Genomic DNA, 25,770 nt, shown 5'->3' with positions numbered 1-25,770 from the left:
GAGGAGGAGGAAGAAGGAAGAATGAAGAGAGAGGCTGAAGAAGAAAGAATGAAGAGAGAGGCTGAAGAAGAAAGAATGAAGAGAGAGGATAGGCTGAGGAAGGAGGAGGAAAGGAGGATTGAGGAGGAAGAAAGAGTGAGGAAGACCGCAGAGGAAGATTGGCTGAGAGAGGAAATGGGAATAAAGAGGATGGAGGAGGACAAAATAATTAAGAGAGAAGAGGAGGATAGGCTGAGAAAGGAGGAAGAGCTGAGGAAGATAAGGGAAAAGGAAGAAAGGCTAATGAGGGAGGAGGAGGAGGAGGAGGATGATATGCGGAGAAATGAAGAGCAGAGGAAGATTAAGAATGAGGAGGAAAGGAGAATAGAGCAGGAGATGTTGAGAAAGGAAGAAGCAGAAAGAACGAGGCTTGAAGAAGAGAGGGATGAGGATAGAAGAGATGAGGAGCAGGGAAAACTGATGGAGGTGAAACAGAGGTTTAGGGTAGATGAAGAAAATGTGAAAAAAGAGGATTTGAGAGGACATGAAGAAGAGATGACAGAGAAGGAGAAAAAGAGGAATGCACAGATGGAGAAAAAGCGAAGGCATGAGGAGGTGAGGGTAAAGTTGGACAAAGTTGAACAACCGATGAAGCAGAATAGAGAGGCAGAGGCCACCGTGTGCAATAATCCTTTTGAGGAAGTCTCTCCTACCAATTCATGTGATGACAACTCTTCAAATATCCTGTTTGAGGAGACCCCCACAACCTCTCCTACTGATCCCATCAGCTGCCGAACAAATAAAGTATCAGCAGTCAAGCAGAGGTCAGTCCCACTCCCAAACCGAACACATACACACATGCACACTCCATCACTGTCTCGGTTCCCCAGAATTGTGTTACCCCTTGGGTGTCGTAAATTATGGATGCACTAGTTATTTAGCCTGCAAAAGCAGTAGGTGGTCTCCAAAAGCAACACACAAGTTTCTCTTGCTCTGTCTCCTCATCCACACACACCTACTAATGTCCTTGTCTCGTATCCTCACTGAACTCTCATTCAGACATCCTCTTTCATCTTCCAACAGAACTGTGTAAATTATGCTAACATTCTCTTTTCCTGTGCTGTCAATGAAGGGTGGCACAAGTCTGATTAGAGTGGAAAACCTGCCAATTTGTCTGAGAATACTTTTATACAACCAGTTAATCAGGCCAGGCAACAAGCCTGATTTATGGATGTGGGACAGTCAGTAAGGCTGCTTGTAGAAACTCAGCAGGATGCAATTGGGAGGATTTTATTGGAGTTGTACAGCTGTGGCACAAAATTCAGATTTGAGCAGAAAACCTGTCGCTTTATCAAAGACTTTAGTGCAGGAAAGTGTTCTGTCTAATATATTAAGTCAATTGAAACGCTTGGTAAGAGTTCGATCTCAGTGTGTTGGTGTCGTGGGCATTTGGTGTGAAGGGAGTGTGTAAGCTAGATGTCATGGTATGTTTGTCTGTGTGGCGCATGACACTACTCCAACATGCACATCTCATTAAAGCACAATCCCCTAAAGCAAAGATGGGCAACTTTTATGGGGGTGGGGGCCACAAAAAAATCTAAACCCATCATGAGGGGCTGCAGTTGTTCGCGGTTCTGCGTACCCACAAACATGTCATTTTGTCATGGCGGAGAGGAAAATAAGCTGTTTTACAGCTACATTTCCTGCAATTCTAAACATTTTTCCATAGGGTGGGGAGAAATGTTTTCAAAATGATATCTTAGTGAAAGTGACAATCAATTGGGGGCCCCCCAGCCAATAATTCGACCATGATAATTGAATAGCCGGCTATCTAATTAACTTAGCAATCTATTTTTTTTTACTGACTATCAGTAAAACTGCTGATCCACAATCAAATTTCAAAATTGCACCTTATGTAGTCTACTATTCTAACTCTCAACAGTAAGTTGAGACCCCGACTAAGTTCCAAAAAATTAATAATTGGGAAATTGACCCCACGGTCTTTAAAAGGTGGGCCGCAGGCCACCAGTTGCCCATCCCTGCCCTAAAGTAATCTAATACCTTCATGAAAATTGCAGTGCTGTGACTGTGTTTACGCAGGCAGACCAATTCTGATTTTCTTTTTCACTAATTGATCTTTTGACCAATCGGATCACATCTGATATTTTTCTGAGCTGAAAATATCTGATATGATTCTTCAAAAGACAAATTAGTGGAGTAAATATCAAAACTTGGCTGCTGTGTAAACACATCCCTTGTGTCTTCGTATTGGAAACCTTTGGCTAAACTGAGATTGGCTGCGCTTCCCATGAATCAATCATACCTTGTTATAAAGATTCTACAGGTGTCATATTAAAGGTGTTACAGAGAGACAAAGCATTAGGTGATTGCTCAAGTTTTTAACTAGGGCGTTGATGTTTAATGACTCATGCGAATCCTGATGAGGCTGGACCAAAGAAACCATCCAATTGGATGACATGACTCAGTATAGTCAAGGCTAGTCTGTTGGGTCATGTGAACGGGGAATGGTTCAGAGGCTACAAGCATTACCTTTTTATATTGATCATTTACATATGTTTTATTATTTAAAATCTACATGTATAACCTTTCTGTTCCCTAGTGTGTTTGTGTAACTAACCTAACCATTATAACTAACCTTCATGTCCCTCATAAAGACCTAATAAAATGAAATGGATGTCATAAGGTGAATGCACCAATTTGTAAGTCGCTCTGGATAAGAGCGTCTGCTAAATGACTTAAATGTAAATGTAAATGTAAATGGCATCCTTTCTCCCATTGTCTTGTCTGGTGAATTAGTCCCACCCTAGTAACAACTTTGTTAGGATGTAACACCCCCTCTGTAGTTTGTTGTCTACCTCTCTGCTAAATGTTTGTGTGTGTGGATTCCAACAAGACTTTTGTTTTTGATAAAAGTAAAAAATAACACTTTCAATTTAATTCGACATTAGTTTATTTCATGACATTGCATTATTAATTTTTTTAGAAACAAATCCTTTTTTCTTCTATACAGTACCAGTCAAAAGTTTGGACACCTACTCATTCCAAGGTTTTTCTTTATTTTTACTATTTTCTACATTGTAGAACAATAGTGAAGACATCAAAACTATGAAAGAACACATATGGAATCATGTAGTAACCAAAAAAGTATTAAACAAATCCAAATCTATTTGAGATTCTTCAAATAGCCACCCTTTGCCTTGATGACAGCTTTGCACACTCTTGGCATTCTCTCAACAAGCTTCATGAGGAATGCTTTTCCAACAGTCTTGAAGGAGTTCCCACATATGCTAAGCTCTGCTGCAGAGGATAAATTTACCCAACTGGTGGACAGACTGTTTGTTCCCACACTCGGGACTCTCCATTGGTTACAAAGACTTTTGGCATCCCATTCTAACCTAACCACCTCTTGCCGGCTTTGTATTCATGTTACCTAATGAAATGGCTGTATAATATGATCTTGTTGCCATCTAATACACATTCAAATGTCATAAATCAACACTGCAGAGCTCTCCATGTCCTCTAACATGCCTTGATTGTATTACTGTTGATGATATCTGGAAATGTGCATGTACACCCTGGCCAATCTACTGTTGCTAGCCCCAATTTTGACTTGATCTGTTTCACTGATTTCTGCTCTCGTAAAAGCCTGACTTTTCTGCACGTTAACACTAGAAGCTTATTACCTAAAATGGACCAATTGAAGGTGGGGTTCACAGCTACAATCCAGATGTTGGTCATTACTGAGACGTGGTTAAGAAGTCTTTTGAATACTGATGTTAACCTTTCTGGTTATAACCTTTTTCGTCAAGACAGATCTTCCAGAGGTGGGAGTTGTAATCTTTACCAAGGATCACCTTCGGTGCTCGGTTGTCTCCATAAAGTCTGTCCCCAAACAATTTTATTTGCTGGTTTTAAGCATTATACTTTCAAATAGCTCTCCGTTGACTGTTGCTGGGTGTTTATTGTCCTCAATCAGCACTGGACTGTACCCTACCTGCCCTAAGCTCTCTCCTGGCCCCTTACACTAAGTCTGAATTTGTCCTGCTAGGTGACCTAAACTGGGTCATGCTTAAACCACCTGACCAAGTCCATAAAGCAATGGGACTCCTTAAATCTTTCTCAGATTATTACCAGTCCCACAAAGTATGACTCCAAAGACCCAGAAAAGGCTACTCTCCTCTCCTCACAAATAATCCTGATAGGTATCCGTCTGTTTTTTTCTGTAATTACCTTATTGATCACTGTTTTACAGCCTGTGTTCGTAATGGCTGCTCAGTGAAATGACCTGTCCTGATTTGTCATGGACACTTGCTAAAAAACTTTAATGAGCAAGCCTTCCTTCATGACCTGGCCTCTGTAAATTGGTACAGAATGAGCTTGATCCCCTCTGTCGAAGACCGATATAAAAATATATATTTTTGGATATTTCCAGTGATATTGTTGAAGGAAAAAGGAAACCACACACTGCTCTTGATAGTATTACTGATATTTAATAAGCTTACGTATCGGCCTCACGGCCTCCGTCAGAGCTTTTGTGAATTTCTTTGAAATTTGCACCCTTATGTAGACCTAGCCCCACCGACATCTGTTCCACACATCGAAGGGGGTTGGAGGCAAAGGAAAAACATAAGTGCTATACCAAATATAACAATATGCGTTTCACAAATATTGCAAAAGTGTATGAACAAGATGTATTAAACACGTCTGTAAAACCACAATGAGGACATAGCAAGTTTTCATTAGGCATTGGGTACATGGTACGAAAGACATCAGAATAATCTTAAATAGGCATATAATTCATGTTCAAATTCACAACATAATATGCATAGGCATTTCATCATTAAGTCCTTTAGGAAATAATGTCTGGAGGTGAAAATCCAAAAACATTCTCTTTTATTCAGAGTATCATCAATATCACCTCCCCTGTCTGGTATCTTAACTTTCTCCACAAAATCTAAAGATGGAAATGTCATGCTTTAAGTCATTAAAATGTACTGCGACTGGATAATCCCTGTAGTTCCTCCTGATTTTAACTTTTATGTTCACTAATTCTCGGTTTGAGAGAGCGGAGGTTTTACCGACATAGCACAGCCCACATGGACATTTAATCATGTAAATAACATGGGTGGTGGAACATGTAATAATGTCATTTTATTTGGAACCGTTTTGCTGTGTGTGGGTGGCAGAAATATTCACACTTCATCATATTGTTGCACTGTGTGCATCTGCATTTATAGCTACCATTTGTTAGAGGGCGTAAAAGAGCCTGGCTGATTTTCTTTTGTGGCTGGCAGTTGGCATGAACCAATTTTATTGCGTAAATTGCGACCTCTCCTATACACAATAAGTGGTGGATTTTTAAATTCAGCTGGCAGAGCTGGGTCCGATGATAAAATATGCCAGTGTTTCTTGACCACACCTCCCACTTTTCGCGAATTCAAAGTAAATGTATTTACATTTAAGTCATTTAGCAGACGCTCTTATCCAGAGCGACTTACAAATTGGTGCATTCACCTTATGACATCAAGTGGAACAGTCACTTTACAATAGTGTGAAGTGTGAACATTACGGAGTGTTCTTTAGCTTTAGCAGGTCTTTTTTGTAACGGTTAATCTCGTGTTTTTCCCAATGCCAAATTAAGAGCTTCATCCACACATTGTGGCGAATAACCTCTTAGAAACCTAAAGCGTATCTCTGCTGCTTTTTCTAGATAATCCTCTGTGGAGTGGCATATACGGCACAGTCTGAAAAATTGGCTTCTTAGAAGTCCTCTTTTTAATGGCTCAGGGTGGACGCTGTCCCCTTGTAATAGTGTTTTTGTCTGTCTTTTCTATACAGAGTTGTAAACTGGGTTCCATTTTTGATTTCTCAATCCACATATCGAGGTAATGAACATATTGAGTGTCATGTTCAATAGTGCTAAAAAACTTTAATGAGCAAGCCTTTCTTCATGACCTGGCCTCTGTAAATTGGTACAGAATGAGTTTGATCTGTCGAAAGACGCTTGGACCTTCTTTTTGGATATTTCCAGTGATATTGGTAAAAAATACACCCCCATAAAGAAAATGAGAATTAAAAACAGGTTCAGCCCCTGGTTCAAAAATGATCTTCAGAGGTACTCCACCTGAAGAATTGCACTCTACAAGTAACACTAGACTCTATTATTATGGTGGGAGATTTTAATACGGTTTTACATGCCTCTATGGACAGTAAACAAAATCGCACTACAAACTGTCACCCTCAGGCACTTAAGGAAATCATGAATGTCATGGATATATTGAAATTAGTGGAGGTATGGAGGCTTAAATACCCTGACCTAGTGAGATATACATGGCGGAGGCTTAAACAAGCTAGTCTTTATTACTTTGTGTCATTCTCTCTGGCACAAAAAGTTAGTGTTGACAAAGGAAACATATGAACATATTAACAAAGGAAATTGAAGGACTAACAGTACAGATACAGTTGAAGTCGGAAGTTTGCATACACTTAATTAGTATTTAGTAGCATTGCCATTAAATTGTTTAACTTTGGTCAAACGTTTAGGGTAGCCCTCCACAAGCTTCCCACAATAAGTTGGGTGAATATTGGTCCATTCCTCATGAGAGAGCTGGCGTAACTGAATCAGGTTTGTAGGCCTCCTTGCTCGCACATGCTTTTTCAGTTCTGCCCACACATTTTCTATAGGATTGATGTCAGGGCTTTGTGATGGCCACTTCAATACCTTGACTTTGTTGTCCTTAAGCCATTTTGCCTCAACTTTGGAAGTATGCTTGGGGTCATTGTCCATTTTGGAAGACCCATTTGTGATCAAGCTTTATCTTCCTGACTGATGTCTTGATGTTGCTTCAAAATATTCACATCATTTTCCTACCTCATGATGCCATCGATTTTGTGAAGTGCACTAGTCCCTCCTGCAGCAATTCACCCCCACAACATGATGCTGCCACCCCCATGCTTCACGGTTGGGATGATGTTCTTCGGCTTGGCTTGTGTCCCCCTTTTTCCTCCAAACGAGGATGGTCATTATGGCCAAACAGTTATATTTTTGTTTCATCAGACGAGAACATTTCTCCAAAAAGTACAATCTTTGTCCACATGTGCAGTTGCAAACCGTAGTCTGGCTTTTTTATGGCGGTTTTGGAGCAGTGGTTTCCTCCTTGCTGAGCGGCCTTTCAGGTTATGTCGATATATGAGTCGTTTTACTGTGGATATAGATACTTTTGTACTTGTTTCCTCCAACATCTTCACTAGGTCCTTTGCTGTTGTTATGGGATTGATTTGCACTTTTCACACCAAAGTACGTTCATCTCTAGGAGACAGAACGCGTCTCCTTCCTGAGTTGTATGATGGCTATGTGGTCCCATGGTTTTTATACTTGCATACTATTGTTTGTACAGCTGAATGTGGTACCTTCAGGCGTTTAGAAATTGCTCCCAAGGATGAACCAGACTTATTACTAGGATAAAATATCAGAAATTGTGAAACTGAGTTTTAATGTATGTAAACTTCTGACTTCAACTGTATAAAATGCCTAGAATATATCAATTTTGGAGAATCTCGCTCTCTCTCTCTCTCTATATATATATATATTTTTTATTTATTTATTTATTATTATTAGTAATCCTAGGTGTAAAATTATAAATAACGGCTACATCTCAAAGTTTAAACTGTCATGAGTGATAAAACAAGGTTGTCCACTATCGGCATATTTATTTATTATCGCCATCGAAATGTTAGCTGTTAAAATTTGATCCAACAATAATATTAAAGGATTAGAAATCCAAGGCTTGAAAACAAAAGGTGCCTTTGGACCCTGATTCATGTTTTTCTTTTAAAACTAGAATTAGAATCCCACCACAGACTCAGAGGTTGTAGATACTTTTTCTAACTTCTGGATTAAAACCAAATTATGATAAGTGTTGGATCACAAAAACAAGCAACTTTTACATTACCGCATAGTTTACTAATAAAATGGTCTGACGGGAATGTGGACATACTCTGTATACATATCCCAAAATAAATAAATGATCTGACTCCAAAACATTTTTATGGAAAGTTAGCAAAAATAGATCAGATCTTGCTATTGTACCATGGAAAGGAAAATACCTGTCTATTTGTGGAAAAATCACCCTGATTAACTCTTTAATCATATCACAGTTTACCTATTTGCTTATGGTTTTGCATACGCGTAGTGACATTCTTTTACAATTATATGAACACAAAATATTACGTTTTATTTGGAATGACAAGCCAGACAATTAAAAAGGCATCAGTCATACAAAAGTTATGCTTAAATCTGAAATGGTGGTCTAGTAAGTTAGTAAGACTGTCTCACCCCATGTTCAAGAAAGTCCTTTTTCCCTTTATTCAGATTACAACTGGTAACTTTTAGTTATTTGAAAATGAAATCATCTCCAATATCGTTATTTTTTAAACAAGCTTTTAAAAAGTTGGTTGCAGTTTGTTTAATCCACCTGAAAAGACAGAACAAATAATACAACAAATATTGTGGTTAAAATCAAATATATTAATCTATTTAAAAAAATGTTTTGATAATACCTTTTTTTTAAAATGTTATCTTTGTAAATTCTATCATACATATGACTGGTGGAGTTATCACACATTCTCCTAACACAGACATAGAAATGTCTGCTCTACCCAAAATTACAACAGACTAATTGCAGCATTGCCACAAAAATGGAAGAGGCATGTGGAAGGGGGGAAAAGTAAGGAACTTGTCTGTCGGCTCTGCATTAAAGACCCCAAAAAATTGTTAAAGAAAATTGTGATAAATAAACATGTATGCATGCACTGCTCAAAAAAATTAAGGGAACACTTAAACAACACAATGTAACTCCAAGTCAATCACACTTCTGTCAAATCAAACTGTCCACTTAGGAAGCAACACTGATTGACAATACATTGCACATGCTGTTGTGCAAATGGAATAGACAACAGGTGGAAATTATAGGCAATTAGCAAGACACCCCCAATAAAGGAGTGGTTCTGCAGGTGGTGACCACAGACTACTTCTCAGTTCCTATGCTTCCTGGGTGATGTTTTGGTCACTTTTGAATGCTGGCGGTGCTTTCACTCTAGTGGTAGCATGAGACTGAGTCTACAACCCACACAAGTGGCTCAGGTAGTGCAGCTCATCCAGGATGGCACATCAATGTGAGCTGTGGCAAGAAGGTTTGCTGTGTCTGTCAGCGTAGTGTCCAGAGCATGGAGGCGCTACCAGGAGACAGGCCAGTACATCAGGAGACGTGGAGGAGGCCGTAGGAGGGCAACAACCCAGCAGCAGGACCGCTACCTCTGCCTTTGTGCAAGGAGGAGCAGGAGGAGCACTGCCAGAGCCCTGCAAAATGACCTCCAGCAGGCCACAAATGTGCATGTGTCTGCTCAAACGGTCAGAAACAGACTCTATGAGGGCCTGACATCCACAGGTGGGGGTTGTGCTTACAGCCCAACACCGTGCAGGACGTTTGGCATTTGCCAGAGAACACCAAGATTGGCAAATTCGCCACTGGCGCCCTGTGCTCTTCACAGATGAAAGCAGGTTCACACTGAGCACGTGTGACAGACGTGACCGTCTGGAGACGCCGTGGAGAACGTTCTGCCTGCAACATCCTCCAGCATGACCGGTTTGGCGGTGGGTCAGTCATGGTGTGGGGTGGCATTTCTTTGTGGGGCTGCACAGCCCTCCATGTGCTCGCCAGAGGTAGCCTGACTGCCATTAGGTACCGAGATGAGCTCCTCAGACCCCTTGTGAGACCATATGCTGGTGCGGTTGGCACTGGGTTTCTCCTAATTCAAGACGATGCTAGACCTCATGTGGCTGGAGTGTCAGCAGTTCCTGCAAGAGGAAGGCATTGATGCTATTGACTTGCCCACCCGTTCCCCAGACCTGAATCCAATTGAGCACATCTGGGACATCATGTCTCGTTCCATCCACCAACGCCACGTTGCACCACAGACTGTCCAGGAGTTGGCGGATGCTTTAGTCCAGGTCTGGGAGGAGATCCCTCAGGAGACCATCTGCCACCTCATCAGGAGCATGCCCAGGCGTTGTAGGGAGGTCATACAGGCACGTGGAGGCCACACACAGTACTGAGCCTCATGTTGACTTGTTTTAACCTGTTGACATTACATCAAATTTGGATCAGCCTGTAGTGTGGTTTTCCACTTTTAATTTTGAGTGTGACTCCAAATCTAGGCCTCCATGGGTTGATAAATGTGATTTCCATTGATCATTTTTGTGTTTAAAAAAAAAAATATCAGCACATTCAACTATGTAAAGAAATTATTTAAGAATATTTCATTCAGATCTAGGATGTGTTATTTTAGTGTAACCTTTATTTTCTTGAGCTATATGTGTGTGTATATATGTGTGTGTGTATATATGTGTGTGTGTGTGTGTGTGTGTGTGTATATATATTTCATTTACAGACCAAGCAATTGACAGCTGTGCCATATAAATTGCAAAATAGTTGAAGAGATTTTAAAAAATGTGATTTAAAAAAAATGTTAAATGTTATACATAATTCTTGCAACCAATAGAATATTATTAATATGGGGGATACAATCTTCCCAGCTCTGCAGATTTAGCTGTGAAGAGGCAGAGTCATTATCATTTATTTTGGTACTGTCCATATGTAACTCATTTTTGGTCAATGGCCCAGGAATGGCTAAAGTATTGCAACATTTACCAAGAACTAAAGCTGCAGAGAGCAATACTGGGTGATTTGATAAGTCATAGTCAATCGATCAATAATGTAATTATTTTAGCAAAAATGTTTATCTTTAATTTACAATCTGTAGAAGCTATGCGAGTAGAAAGGTTCAATACTTTTGTGAAGCATCATAGCACAGTTAAAATATTTGGCTAATAGAAATCAAAATCAAAACTGGATGGGGATAAGAGATTGAATGGAGCTGAAGGGTGGGACTAGTAACAACAAGATAACAAATGTAAAACATACAAGGTCTGTAAAATGAATATAGGTCTGTAAACCATTTACAATGAAGATCTGTGAAGTTATTTGGATTTTTACAAATTTTCTTTAAAAGACAGGGTCCTGAAAAAGTTTATTTTTTTTGCTGAGTTTACATGCATACACTTTTATTTTTAGAATGTACCATTATTATTCCCAGCAAACCCTACCACCCCTCCCCCAATTTGAGTAAACTAATAAACAATAACACTTAGGCTTCTATTCAGTTTATACATAGACGTTTTACAGGCACAATCTATTTTACAATAGTTATATTTTGTTTGTATTTATCCTGTTCTTCCTCTATTTCTGATGTCCATCCAGTTCTATTAACTGCTATTTGACAACATTTCTACTGTTTCCCATGCGTGTTCAATGAACCATAAACAATTAATGAACATGCACCTGTGGCACTTGATGGTTTTTGTGACTGCACTTGAAGAAACTTTAAAAGTTCTTGAAATTTTCCACATTGACTGACCCTCATGTCTTAAAGTAATGATGGACTGTCATTTCCGTTTGATTATTTGAGCTGTTCTTGCCATAATATGAACTTGGTCTTTTTCCAAATAGGGCTATCTTCTGTATACCACTCCTACCTTGTCACAACACAACTGATTGGCTCAAACGCATTAAGAAGGAAATAAATTCCAACATTTGTATTTTAACAAGACACACCTGTTAATTGAAATGCATTCCAGGTGAGTTATTCATGAAGCTGGTTGAGTATGTCAAAAGTGTGCAAAGCTGTCATCAACCTTTTTGATTAATACATGATTCCGTATCTGTTATTTCACAGTTTTGATGTCTTCACTATTATCCTACAATGTAGAAAATAGTCAAAAATATAGAAAAACCCTTGAGTAGGTGTCCAAACTTGACTGGTACTGTATATACAGTGCCTTGCGAAAGTATTCAGCCCCCTTGAACTTTGCGACCTTTTGCCACATTTCAGGCTTCAAACATAAAGATATAAAACTGTATTTTTTGTGAAGAATCAACAAGTGGGACACAATCATGAAGTGGAACGACATTTATTGGATATTTCAAACTTTTTTAACAAATCAAAAACTAAAAATTGGGCGTACAAAATTATTCAGCCCCCTTAAGTTAATACTTTGTAGCGCCACCTTTTGCTGCGATTACAGCTGTAAGTCGCTTGGGGTATGTCTATCAGTTTTGCACATCGAGATTGACATTTTTTCCCATTCCTCCTTGCAAAACAGCTCGAGCTCAGTGAGGTTGGATGGAGAGCATTTGTGAACAGCAGTTTTCAGTTCTTTCCACAGATTCTCGATTGGATTCAGGTCTGGACTTTGACTTGGCCATTCTAACACCTGGATATGTATATTTTTGAACCATTCCATTGTAGATGTTGCTTTATGTTTGGATCATTGTCTTGTTGGAAGACAAATCTCCGTCCCAGTCCCAGGTCTTTTGCAGACTCCATCAGGTTTTCTTCCAGAATGGTCCTGTACTTGGCTCCATCCATCTTCCCATCAATTTTAACCATCTTCCCTGTCCCTGCTGAAGAAAAGCAGGCCCAAACCATGATGCTGCCACCACCATGTTTGACAGTGGGGATGGTGTGTTCAGGGTGATGACATAACGTTTTGCATTGTTGCCAAAAAGTTCAATTTTGGTTTCATCTGACCAGAGCACCTTCTTCCACATGTTTGGTGTGTCTCCCAGGTGGCTTGTGGCAAACTTTAAACGACACTTTTTATGGATATCTTTAAGAAATGGCTTTCTTCTTGCCACTCTTCCATAAAGGCCAGATTTGTGCAATATACGACTGATTGTTGTCCTTTGGACAGAGTCTCCCACCTCAGCTGTAGATCTCTGCAGTTCATCCAGAGTGATCATGGGCCTCTTGGCTGCATCTCTGATCAGTCTTCTCCTTGTATGAGCTGAAAGTTTAGAGGGACGGCCAGGTCTTGGTAGATTTGCAGTGGTCTGATACGCCTTCCATTTCAATATTATCGCTTGCACAGTGCTCCTTGGGATGTTTAAAGCTTGGGAAATCTTTTTGAATCCAAATCCGGCTTTAAACTTCTTCACAACAGTATCTCGGACCTGCCTGGTGTGTTCCTTGTTCTTCATGATGCTCTCTGCGCTTTTAACGGACCTCTGAGACTATCACAGTGCAGGTGCATTTATACGGAGACTTGATTACACACAGGTGGATTGTATTTATCATTAGTCATTTAGGTCAACATTGGAGATCCTCACTGAACTTCTGGAGAGTTTGCACTTAAAGTAAAGGGGCTGAATAATTCTGCACGCCCAAGTTTTCAGTTTTTGATTTGTTAAAAAACGTTTGAAATATCCAATAAATGTCGTTCCACTTCATGATTGTGTCCCACTTGTTGTTGATTCTTCACAAAAAAATACAGTTTTATATCTTTATGTTTGAAGCCTGAAATGTGGCAAAAGGTCGCAAAGTTCAAGGGGGCCGAATACTTTCGCAAGGCACTGTATATTTCTTTTATGTGTGGTAGATAGACATTGTCATCAGCCAAGTTCAAATGTGTGAAGGCAACAATCTTGTACAGCTGTAAAAGTGCAGATTTGTTTTCTCTTACTGCATTCTCCCTATCCCTCTTCTTCCAGACCCTCTTCATGTGTGAACCCTTCTCAGCCTAGCGTGTCTTCCAACCCCTTCTTATTGTTCTTGTCTCCTGAAATTGAGATTTCTATGGACTCCCCTAGAGTTAATGGGGAAACCAGAGGCACCCAGGACCCGTCTACTGATCTAATGGAGAAGAAAGACCCTGCCCCTCTGCCCCTCAACCAGCGCTGGGCTCGTATGGACAACTGGCCTAGCAAGGGCAACGCTCAGTCTGTCACAGTGAATCTTGCCCGAACAAAGCCAACAAAACAGCCACCTCCTCCAATACGCCAATCTTCCACGTCACTTGTGGGATGCGGGGATAACCAGGAGAGTGTTAGTGGTCAGGACCATTCCAGTATCAGGATGGACAAGGGTCCTGCTCCAGATAGACCAAGCCAGGCTCCAAGCCAGATACAGAGGGACCAGAGTATGACTAGAGTGAACCTGGGACATAAGGTCTCTCAACGTGTAGTAAAGATTATCACACCACTGAGATTTTCCTCCACAGCTACAACAGAACACACAAGTGGAGGCCAGAGCTCTACCCACCATGGGAACCAACCAGAACAAGAAATGCCATCTGCCACTGGGGGGTTGAGGGTGGCTAAACACAATAAAGGTCCAGCACCTTCTAGGCCCCAGTACCCTCCAGGGAAGACAATGCCAAAAGTTGATGTAATAGATAAGCAATTGAATACTGAGGAACATGACTCTTTGGTTGAGTTTGATCCAAATAATCCCTTTGCAGAAGACTGCAGAATGGAAAAGTCCTCTGGACATGGTGAAGAACAGAGACTAACTGGTGAATATCAGGAGAGCCTAGACTCTCCCAATCATCAGAGTTGTACCTCCATAGAAGCAAATCCAGGTTCAATGCTGAATAGTGTGGTTAGGGACTCAATGGAGCTTCCAACGCCAAATGTTCTGCTAGCTGAGGATGGCTCCCGTCCCATCAAAAACTCATTAGCAGAGCTGGTCTGTGTTCCCTTGCTTCCATTGAAGAAAACATCCATCTCTATAGAGGATGATACTGGTAAACAGAGTTCTGTAAAACTACAAAGCCCAGGGGTTTCCTCTTTGAGAAAGCTTTCCTCAAGTATCTCAGAAAAACTGCAGAATCGAGGTGTGGGTATGGCACTAACTTGTGTTACCGTTGCCCAGCCCCCATGTGTACCCTCACCTGCCCCCTCCATCCTACCCCAACCCAAGCCCCTGAAGGGATCAGGGGGCAGGAGTAACTGTCCTCCCCAGACAAGCTCTCTCCCTGGCCAGAGGACCCTGCTTCAGGCTGGAGCTATGTCCTCCGTTGCAGAGCATTGCAGTGGAGAGGAGGCGGGAAGGAGAGGGGACAGGCCTACCTCAAGCACACGCAGGTGAGGGAGAGATTGCAGCCTTTTCCTGTAGTGTGTAGCAGCTTTGTGCTCTCTACGAAACCTCTCCTGTACTGTAGTTAGATTCACTAAACCTTTCCAATCGCTTTGGTGGATGCGTTGTTCGAGAACACTTCATGAATGTGACCCTTGTAAAATAATTTTACTCTCTTTATAAAATGTTTAATTTCACTTTCCTGAATTGAATCAATGGAACTTCTGACCAAGTTGTTTTTGCAATACTTTCAAAAGTTGTACAGGACATAATAGCTAGTTCTACTTTTTAATTATGACTATCATTCTGTAGTTATTATTAACAGTTTAACGTAAAGCAACATGAACATAGCTCCCCAGAGAAATTAGCAGTATATTAAGTAATCAAAAGAGCACTTACTAATTACTGCAAATTTAATTTTGCTCTGCAAGTTATTTAATTGCGATGTCATTCACACAATCCCCTCGGCACAGTATGAATCATGGCTATAGAAATGCCAGCTTTTGCAGCTTTCATTGCTTTTTGTCAAGTTATTCTCCCTGTAGAATCTTAGACACATCTCAGTGGCGCCTGTGAAATGCCATTGCTCAGAGTGTGTGTACACTGTGGCTCCTCTGCAGTCTAACCTTATATGAGAAGGAAAGAAGAGATCTGCTTGCCACTGTGTCACGTATGATGGGAATCAGTCAAGAGGGAAGAAGAACCCATGCTCGGCTTGCTTGTCATGTCTAACTGTCCGTTTTGTTTTGCATTGATTTTTATTTATTTTTAAATCCCAGCCCCCATCCTCACAGGAGGCCTTTTGCCTCCTCTTGCCAGGCCATCATTGTAAATAAGAATTTGTTCTTAGTTGACTTGACTGGTTAAATACATTTTTGTTAATAAACAGATTTTTAAAATTTTTATTTTACCTTTATTTTTACTAGACAAGTCAGTTAAGAACCAATTCTTATTTTCAATGACGGCCTAGGAACAGTGGGTTAACTGCCAGTTCAGGGGCAGATTTGTACCTTGTCAGCTCGGGGATTCGAACTTGCAAACTTTCGGTTACTAGTCCAACGCTCTAACCGCCCCAAAGGTCCACCTGATTGAACAAATTATTTCAAGCTGTTGGCAGCAATTACACTTGCTTTCTGAGAAAATGTCATTATCCGCATATCCCCCATATCCACCTGCTGCATCTCCTCAAATAACACAACACTTCAGGAAGGTTTGAGCCGCTCTCATTTTGACTGTCTCTGTCTCCGTCTTATCTCTATTCAGGCCTCACCCAGTAAAGCCCTTGAGCTCCCTGGAAAACCAGCCAGCCTCCAACATCCAGGAGAGGCAGGCTGGCATATCTACAGGAATCCTCGGTGTCCTTCAAGAGAAGATAAAGGTACTAATGCAATATGCCATGAGGGCAATGGAAACAGTATTGAGTGAACTGATGCACACCAGCAGCAGATGAAAGAGCTACCTACAGGTTCTCTCACCAATCACCTGTCAACGTAGATCTGCTTTAGGCAGGAGGTATGTGTACTAAATAATCAGACCTCATTGTGTCTACAGTCTCTTTTGGGAAAGTGTGTGCATGTTAATATGCACATACAGTACATGCTTAGCCTTATGCCCTGTAATATGCACAGCAGGGGCTCTTCTTGATAATATTATCATAATAATCTTGTGCAATTAAGGTACCAGGATATCTTTGAAACCATTCCCCCAGGCACCTCATGAAAATGCCCTCTGCTGCTGTTTCAATGTATCCAACCAGTTCCTTGATGCATGCACAGTTGGTTCTTATTAAAACCTCAGTGCAACATTCCCATTCTTGCTGCGTACACACACACACACACACACACACACACACACACACACACACACACACACACACACACACACACACACACACACACACACAGTCTCAACGAGACCTCCCACCAAATGCTCACTGTAAACAATTCCCACAAACATTTATCTTGACAGTGACTCACCTTAAACTCACTGTGAACACTGACATTTGCCTATGGTGTTGGGATCTGATAGATCAGAGCTCTGAATGAGATCTCCCAAAGCAGTCAGAGCTCACACTTCACAAACTTCTCTTGGAGTCTCTGATTGTTGATATGGCACAATCAATTGAATGTATTTATAAAGCCCTTTTTACATCCGCAGATGTCGCAAAGTCAAATACAGAAACCCAGCCTAAAACCCCAAACGGTAAGCAATGCAGATGTAGAAGCACAGTGTCTAGGAAAAACTCCCTAGATAGGCAGGACCCTAGGAAGTAACGTAGAGAGGAACCATGCTCTGAGGGGTGGACAGTCCTCTTCTGGCTGTGCCGGGTGGAGATAGCACAGTACATGGCCTTTAAGGCCAGATTGTTCTTCAAGATGTTCAAACGTTCATAGATGACCAGCAGGGTCATTCAGAGGTCGAGACAGCAGGTGCGGTAGAGAGAGTAAAAATCAGCAGGTCTGGGACAAGATGGCGTCCGGTGAACAGGTCAGAGTTCCATAGCCGCTGGCAGAACAGTTGAAACTGGAGCAGCAGCACGACCAGGACTGGGGACAGCGAGGAGTCATCAGGCCAGGTAGTCCTGATGCATGGTCCTAGGGCTCAGATCCTCTAGGAGGGGAGGGAGAGAGGATTAGAGGGAGGATACTTAAATTCTCACAGGACTCCAGATAAGACAGGGGAATTACACCAGATATAACAGACTGACGCTAGCCAACCGGCACACAGACTATTGGAGCATAGATACTGGAGACTGAGACGGGGGGTCGGGGGACACTGTGGCCGCGTCCGACAATGTCCCCGGACAGAACCAACCAGGCAGGATATAACCCCACCCACTTTGCCAAAGCACTGCCCCCACACCACTAGAGGGATATCAACAGACCACCAATTTACTACCCTGAGACAAGGCTGAGTATAGCCCACGAAGATCTCCTCCACTGCATGAGCCCGGGGGGATGCAAAACCAGACCGGAAGATCAAGCCTTTGACTCAACCTACTCAAGTGACGCACCCCTCCTAGGGACGGCATGGAAGAGTACTAGGAAGCTAGTGACTCAGGGTCAGAGGCAGATAATCCCAGTGGAGAGAGGGGAGTTTGCCAGGCAGGAACAGCAAGGGCTGGTGGTCGCTCCAGTGCCTTGCCATTCACCTTCACACCCCTGGGCCAGACTACACTCAATCGTAGGACCTACTGGGTCTTCAGTAAAGACCTAAAGGTCGTGACTGAGTCTGTGTCTCTCACATGGATCGGCAGACCATTCCATAAAAATGCATCTCTACAGGACAAACTACAGGACAAAGCCCTGCATCCAACTATTTGCTTGGAAATTCTAGGGACAATAATGAGGCCTGCGTCTTGAGACCGTAGCGTACGTGTAGGTATATACGGAAGGACTAAATCAGACATGAGTAGGAGCAAGCCCATGTAATGCTTTGTAGGTAAATCCTTGAAATTAGCCCTAGCCTTAACAGGAAGCCAGTGTAGAGAGGCTAGCACTGGAGTAATATGATCAAATATTTTGGTTCTAGTCAAGATTCTAGCAGCTGTGTTGAGTACTAACTGAAGTTCATTTAGTGCTTTATGCAGGTAGCCAGAGAGTAGAGCATTGCAGTAGTCTAATCTAGAAGTATAAAAAGCAAGGATGAGCTTTTCTGTATCATCTTTGGACAAAATAAAATGTAAGATTGTTACAATGTTACAAAGATGGAACAAAGCTGTCCTTGAAATATTCTTGATAGGTTCGTCAAAAGACATCGAGGTCCAGAGCAAATCAAATATATTTATATAGCCATTCTTACATCAGCTGATGCCACAAAGTGCTGTATAGAAACCCAGCCTAAAACCCCAAACAGCAAGCAATGCAGGTGTAGAAGCACGGTGGCTAGGAAAAACTCCCTAGAAAGGCCAAAACCTAGGAAGAAACCTAGAGAGGAACCAGGCTATGAGGGGTGGCCAGTCCTCTTCTGGCTGTGCCTTGGTCCTTCACAGTTTTATTTGAGACGACGGTACAACCATCAATATTAATTGTCAGATCCAACACCATATCCCTTTGTTTCTTGGACCCAGAACTAGCATCTCTGTTTTGCCCAAGCTTAAAAGTAGAACATTTGCAGCCATCCACTTCCTTATGTCTGAAACACAGGCTTCCAGGGTATGCAATTTTGGGGTATCACCATGTTTTATCGAAATGTACAGCTGTCGTCCGCATAGCAGTGAAAGTTTACATTTTATTTCCGAATGACATCGCCAAGAGTTTGAATATATAGTGAAAACAATAGGGATCCTGAAACGGAGCCTTGAGGAACACCAACACTTAGTTGATTTGTCAGAGGACAACCACCCACAGAGATGAACTGATATCTTTCCGACAGGTACGATCTAAAACAGCCAAGAACATATCTGTGTAGACCAATTTGGGTTTCCAATCTCTCCATAAAAATGTGGTGATCGATGGTGTCAAAAGCAGCACTAAGGTCTAGGACCACGAGAACCGATGCAGAGCCTTGGTCTGATGCCATTAAAAGATCATTTACCACCTTCACAAGAGCAGTCTCTGCTATGATGGGGTCTAAAACCAGAATGAAGGGTTTTGTATATATTATTTGTCTTCGGGAAAGCAGTGAGTTGCAATGGCTTTAAGGGAAAAATGAGAGGAATGGGAGAATCGATATAAAGTACCAGTAAAAGTTTGGACACATCTACTCATTCAAGGATTATTCTTTGTTTTACTATTTTACATTGTAGAATAATAGTAAAGACAACGCAATGAAGTAACACACATCGAATCATGTGTAACCAAAAACGTGTTAAACAAATCAAAATATATTTTAGATTGTTCAAAGTAGCCACCATTTTCCTTGATGACAGCTTTGCACACTCTTGGCATTCTCTCATCCACCTTCACCTGGAATGCTTTTCCAACATTCTTGAAGGAGTTTCTACATATTTTGAGAACTTGTTGGCTGCTTTTCCTTAATTCTGCTATCCAACTCATTCCAAACCATCTCAATTGGGTTGAGTTTGGGGAATTGTGTAGGCCAAACCATCACTCTCCTTCTTGGTCAAATTGCCCTTACACAACCTGGAGGTGTGTTGGGTCATTGTCCTGTTGAAAATCAAATGACAGACCCACTAATCGCAGACCAGATGGGATGGTGTATCGCTGCAGAATGCTGTGGTAGCCATGCTTGTTAAGTGTGCCTTGAATTCAAAATAAATCACATAGTGTCACCAGCAAAGGACCATTACACCACCTCCGTGCTTCACGGTGGGAACCACACATATGGAGATCATCCGTTCACCTACTCTGCGTCTCACAAAGAAACGGTGGTTGGAACCAAAACTCTCAAATTTGGACTCTTCAGTCTGAAGGATAGATTTCCGGTAGTCTAATATCCATTGCTCGTGTTTCTTGGCCCAAGCAAGTCTCTTCTTATTATTGGTGTCGTTTAGTAGTGGTTTCTCTGCAGCAATTCGACCATGAAGGCCTGATTCACACAGTCTCTTCTGAACAGTTGATATTGAGATGTGTGTTACTTGAACTCTGTGAAGCATTTATTTGGGCTGAAATTTCTGAGTCTGTTAACTATAATGAACTCATCCTCTGCAGCAGAGGTAACTCTGGGTCTTCCTTTCCTGTGGCAGTCCTTATGAGAGCCAGTTTCAGTGTAGCGCTTGATGTTTTTTGGTGTCTGACCATGTCTTAAAGTACTGATGGACTGTTTTTTTTCTTAGCTTTTAAAAAATCTGTTCTTGCCAAAAATTTGGGCTTGCTCTTTTACCAAATAGGGCTATCTTCTTTATACTACCCCTACCTTTTCACAACACAACTGATTGGCTCAAACAGCATTAAGAAAAATAAATTCCAACATTTGTATTTTAACAAGACACACCTGTTAATTGAAATGCACTCCAGGTGACTTACTCATCAAGCTGGTTGAGAGAATGCCAAGAGTGTGCAAAGCTGTCATCAAGGTAAAAGGTGACTACTTTGAAGAATCTCAAATATATTTTTGGTTAACACTTTTTTGGTTAATACATGATTCAATGTGTTATTTCATAGTTTTGATGTCTTCGCTATTATTCTACAATGTAGAAAATAGTAAAAATATAGAAAACCCTTGAATGAGTAGGTGTGTCCAAACTTTTGACTGGTACTGTATGCCAATAGTTTTCTTTACATTTTCCTGGTCAAGGTTGGGCTTTTTCAAGAGTGTGGTACATATCCGGTGGATAGAGAGCCATTTATTATGTTCAACATAGGAAGGCCAAATGCAGGAAGTAGCTTTTTTCAGTTGTTTAGTTGGAATAGGGTCCAGTATGAAGCTTGACGGTTTCGAGGCCATGACTATTTCCATGAATGTGTCAAGGGATACAGGATTAAAAAAATTGGTCCTGGCAGTTCTGTGCAGACTCAGGACAACTGAGTTTTGGAAAATTTGCAGATTCAAAGAGGAGTCTGTAATTAGCTTTTTATGATCATGATCTTTTCATCAAAGAAGTTCATGAATTCATCACTGCTGAAGTGAAAGCCACCCTCTCATGGAAAGTGCTGCTTTTTAGTTAGATTTGCGACCGTATCAAAAATAAATAAATGTTAGTTTGTTCCTATTCTCCTCAATTAGGTTGGAAAAATAGGATGATCGAGCAGCAGTGGGGCTCTTCGATATTGCACGGTACTGTCTTTCCAAGCTAGTCGGAAGCTTGCTTCAGGGCTCGGGTATTTTCTGTATACCAGGGAGCAAATATCTTGTGACAAATGTTTTTTTGTTTTTAGGGGTACGACTGCATCTAGGGTATGACGCACTGTTCATTTTCGATCCTCAGTTAGGTGGTTAACCAAAGTTTGTACTCTTACGTCCTTGAGTAGGTGGAGGGGAATCTAGGAATATTTGTTGTCCGAGAATTTATAGCACGGCTTTTGAGGATCCTTGGATCGGGTCTGAGCAGCTGATTTGTTGCGATTGCAAACGTAATAAGATGGTGGTCCGATTAGTCCAGGATTATGAGGAAAAACATTTAGATCCACAATATTTATCTCATCGGGACAAAACTAGATCCAGGGTATGACTGTGGCAATGAGAAGGTCCGGAGACATGTTGGACAAAACCCACGATGTTGGCTCCTAAAGCCTTTTGGAGCAGGTCTGTGGACTTTTCCATGTAAATATTAAAGTCACCAAAAATATGTATATTATCTGCCATGACTACAAGGTCTGATTTAGGAACTCCATGAGGAATGCTGTATATGGCCCAGGAGTTCTGTAAACAGTAGCTATAAAAAGTGATTGAGTAGGCTGCATAGATTTCATGACTTGAAGCTCAAAAGACAAACGCAGTCTTTTTTTTTGTAAATTGAAATATGCTGTCGTAAATGTTAGCAACACCTCTGCCTTTGCGGGATGCGCGGGGGATATGGGCACTAGTGTAACCAGGGGCAGAGGCCTCATTTAACACAGTAAATTCATCAGGCTTGAGCCTGTTTCAGTCAGGTCAATCACATTAAGATTATGATCAGTGATTAGTTAATTGACTATGACTGCCTTGGAAGTGAGGGATCTAACATCAAGTAGCCCTATTTTGAGATGTGAGATATCACAATCATCTTTCAATAATGACAGGAATGGAGGAAGTCTTTATTCCAGTTAGATTGCTAACGCATACACCGCCATGTTTAGTTTTGCTCAACCTAGATCGAGGCACAGACACGGTCTCAAGGGGATAGCTGAGCTGACTACACTGACTGCTAGTGGCAGACTCCACTAAGCTAGCATGCTGGCTAACAGGGTGCAGGCCAGGCAGCAGGCCAGCTCATTGTGCCACTAGAGGACTTAGAGTCCTGTCTGTTGATCGATGACACCTCCAGCTTGGATGGAGTCCATCACTCCTCAGCAGGTCAGGCTTGGTCCTGTTTTTGGGTGAGTCCCAGAAAGAGGGCAAATTATCTACAAATTCTATCTTTTGGGAGGGGCAGAAAAGTTTTCAACCAGCGATTGAGTTGTGAGACTCTGCTGTAGAGCTCATCACTCCCCCTAACTGGGAGGGGGCCAGAGACAATTACTTGATGCCGACACATCTTTCTAGCTCATGTACACGCTGAAGCTATGTTGTGCTTGGTGACCTGACTGTTTCATCCTAACAATGTTGGTGCTGATATGGATAGCAATATCCCTATACCAGTGGAAGCTGGTGACTTGAACAATTGAGGAGGGTGGGAGACCCACGGTATAGGTGCATAATGCACAGAGATGACAAAGTGTGTTTAAAAATCATAGACTATTTTAACCTAAAGCATTTAATAAAGACATTTATAGTACAATATTATGGGAATGAGAGGGCTACTTACACCGTGTGGGAAAGGGATCACAGCAGTGATTGAATGAGGGTATGAGGCATGAGTTGAGGTGTTCAGAGGCTTGACCAGTGCAGGATGGGATTTGACTGGGAAGACAAAAAAAACAATAACACAACACACTACACATTTAGACAAAATAGCCAATAATTAGTTAGTCAAAGCAAGGAGTAAAATCATTGATATGTGATTGACTTTACATACAGGAATGAGATCATTTATAGGGGTACTTACCTATCACCTTTCATTCTTAATCTCTATCCAACAATGTCACCAAGTTCTCAACACATAGAACCCCCATAATGCTCTGTGGCACAATCCCAATACAACTCAATAGTTCATTCTCTAATCCTAATTCTATGATTGGATAGATAGCATGTCAGTTCATACTGCAAAAGCTTTGATTGGTTGGAGTACTTCCTCCGGAAGTGGTCATAATTACCATGTATGTCTATGGAAGGTGGTGAGGCCTACGAGCCTCCTAGGTTTTGTATTGAAGTCAATGTAGCCAGAGGAGGATGGAAGCTAGCCGTCCTCTGGCTGCACCATGGTGCTACCTCAGACAGTGCTGTTGAAGTTACTGTAGACCTTCATTGCAAAAATGTGTTATTTAACCAATTATTTGGTGACATGAATATATTTAATATAGTTTTATCTAAAAATAATAACTTTTAATGTTTCACATTTTTTATAAAATTTCACTGACGGTGGTCCTGCCCTATACTCTACGCTCTATAGTTTTAGCCTTGCCCAGTACCCTCTTCAGATTAGCCTTTATGTCGGTAGCCTTGCCCCCTGGTAAACAGTGTATGATCGCTGGATGATTATTTTTAAGTCGAATGTTGGGGGTAATGTAGTCGCCAATGGCTCAGAGCCCGTAACAGGTGGAGAGACCTGAGAAGGCTCGGCCTCTGACTATTTGCCTAATGGGGAGAAACAGTTGAACGTTTCTTTCAGTTGAATGAGCGACACAGGTTGAGAGTGCCAACAGAATTTCTTTCCAGAAGCTTCGAGATAATTGTCCTGCTGCAAGGACTGTGTGGGGGGGATTTATACTACTATCTGTACTTACTGGTGGCGCAGACACTGTTTCATCCCTTCCTACATTTAAATTGCCCTTGCCTAACGATTGCATCTGAAGTTGGGCTTGTAACACGGCTATCCTCACAATAAGGAGAAAGTTGTCTTTTATATTAAGAGTACAGCGACTGCAATTAGAAGGCATAGTGTTACTACTTAGCTTTTTCAGCTGGTGGAGGTCCTGTAGAACCATGTCCAGATAAAAGTGTCCGGGGTCAAAAAGTTGAATGAAAAAAGTTGAGTGAGGAAGAAACAGACATTGGTAAATGTGTTAAATGCTGATTTTGATTAACTGTTAATAAATGTAAAAACAGATAACCAAGTAGCAACAGACAGCACAGCAACACGGAGACAAGTTCAAAGTAACACTTGCAATTCCTCCAATAAGGAGTGAGAGAATCATGTGTGGGAGGTTATAGGCTCCATGACCCCTTAGAAATTAGATCTGGTTGACATTGCACCCAAGCATGCCATCCATTACAAGTGTCTGAAAGCTATAACTTTTTTGTGCATCGAATCCTTTCTGCTTATGTAAAGAAACAAAATACAGGAGCCTTAGTTGGGTGCTTAAAGTTTAGCAATCTTTTTGAAGGTGCTCTTTGTAGGGGTTCATGCAGACTAAACATTCCTTAATGGATAATGCATGGCATATCTTTGGAGAATTCAATGGAAACATAAATGGCACTGACTCATACAATCTCAATTCTCCTCTTTCCTTCTAGGTCAAAGACACAGGGGTCAAAGGTCAGTACTCCCAGCTGACCCAGGAGGAGCTGATCTCCCTGGTGGTGAAGCAGCAGGACCAGCTCTCCAAGAGGGACAACAAGATCAAGGAGCTGGAGCAGTACATTGACAACCTGCTGGTGCGCATCATTGAGGAGCAACCCAGTATCCTGATGTCCATGAACTCACTCAAATGAGACATCTAGAAATATATATTTCTCCGTCCTGTTCCTAATCATTCAGAGCAAGGCTTCCTAGATGTTTATCTCCCTCAATGCCTATGTGTTAGGCTGTTTGAAGAATTCCTGCTTGCCTCCCAAAGAAAGTTTCATTCACCGATGTATAACATACCAAGCACTGGCTTTGTCCATTCCTACTGAACAGATGCACTTTTGATTGTTCATTAACATTTTGAATGTTGTCTAGTGTGCAAGGCTCTATGGTGTGTGTGTATTAAGACCGTATAAGAACATGAACCAAATCCACACAGGCCTGTTGGGAGGTTCTGTACATTTTTGGCAGTTGATTTGTCTTTCTATTAATGTTTTGATGTGCTTGTAAGGAGGAGTGTGATATGAAGGCAACAACACTGAAGAAGGAATTGAATAGTAAAAAATTAATAAAAAAAGAAAGCAACAGAA

At 41.4% G+C, this 25,770-nt stretch overlaps 1 protein-coding gene across 3 annotated transcripts; it reads left to right on the top strand.

The window, feature by feature from the left end:
- Positions 1-42: 42 nt before the first annotated feature.
- On the top strand, positions 43-25,770 carry LOC123998564 (stress response protein NST1-like). 3 transcript variants are annotated; one of them, XM_046303531.1, is made up of 5 exons: positions 43-803; positions 13,707-14,981; positions 16,237-16,351; positions 17,131-17,175; positions 25,129-25,770. In XM_046303531.1, exons 1-5 carry the CDS (start codon positions 49-51, stop codon positions 25,324-25,326), a joined length of 2,388 nt encoding a protein of 795 aa, XP_046159487.1. In that variant the 5' UTR covers positions 43-48; the 3' UTR covers positions 25,327-25,770. The 3 variants fall into 3 exon arrangements, with proteins under 3 accessions (XP_046159487.1, XP_046159485.1, XP_046159486.1); XM_046303529.1 differs by having other exon boundaries at positions 13,608-14,981; XM_046303530.1 differs by lacking the exon at positions 17,131-17,175 and having other exon boundaries at positions 13,608-14,981.

Source organism: Oncorhynchus gorbuscha, linkage group LG16, assembly GCF_021184085.1.
Source record: "Oncorhynchus gorbuscha isolate QuinsamMale2020 ecotype Even-year linkage group LG16, OgorEven_v1.0, whole genome shotgun sequence".
NCBI classification, from domain to species: Eukaryota; Metazoa; Chordata; class Actinopteri; order Salmoniformes; family Salmonidae; genus Oncorhynchus; species Oncorhynchus gorbuscha.
The sequence above is the reverse complement of the archived record's forward strand: the minus strand, read 5'-3'. Positions and strand labels throughout refer to the sequence as shown.

What these genes read in the sequence shown, in the direction of transcription:
- LOC123998564 (XM_046303529.1), top strand. Translation starts at nt 49, where the DNA reads ATGAAGAGAGAGGCTGAAGAAGAAAGAATGAAGAGAGAGGATAGGCTG. An exon ending in CCTACCTCAAGCACACGCAG is followed by an intron (nt 14,982 to 16,236) that starts GTGAGGGAGAGA and finishes ATCTCTATTCAG; the next exon opens with GCCTCACCCAGTAAAGCCCT. An exon ending in CCAGCCTAAAACCCCAAACG is followed by an intron (nt 17,176 to 25,128) that starts GTAAGCAATGCA and finishes CTTTCCTTCTAG; the next exon opens with GTCAAAGACACAGGGGTCAA.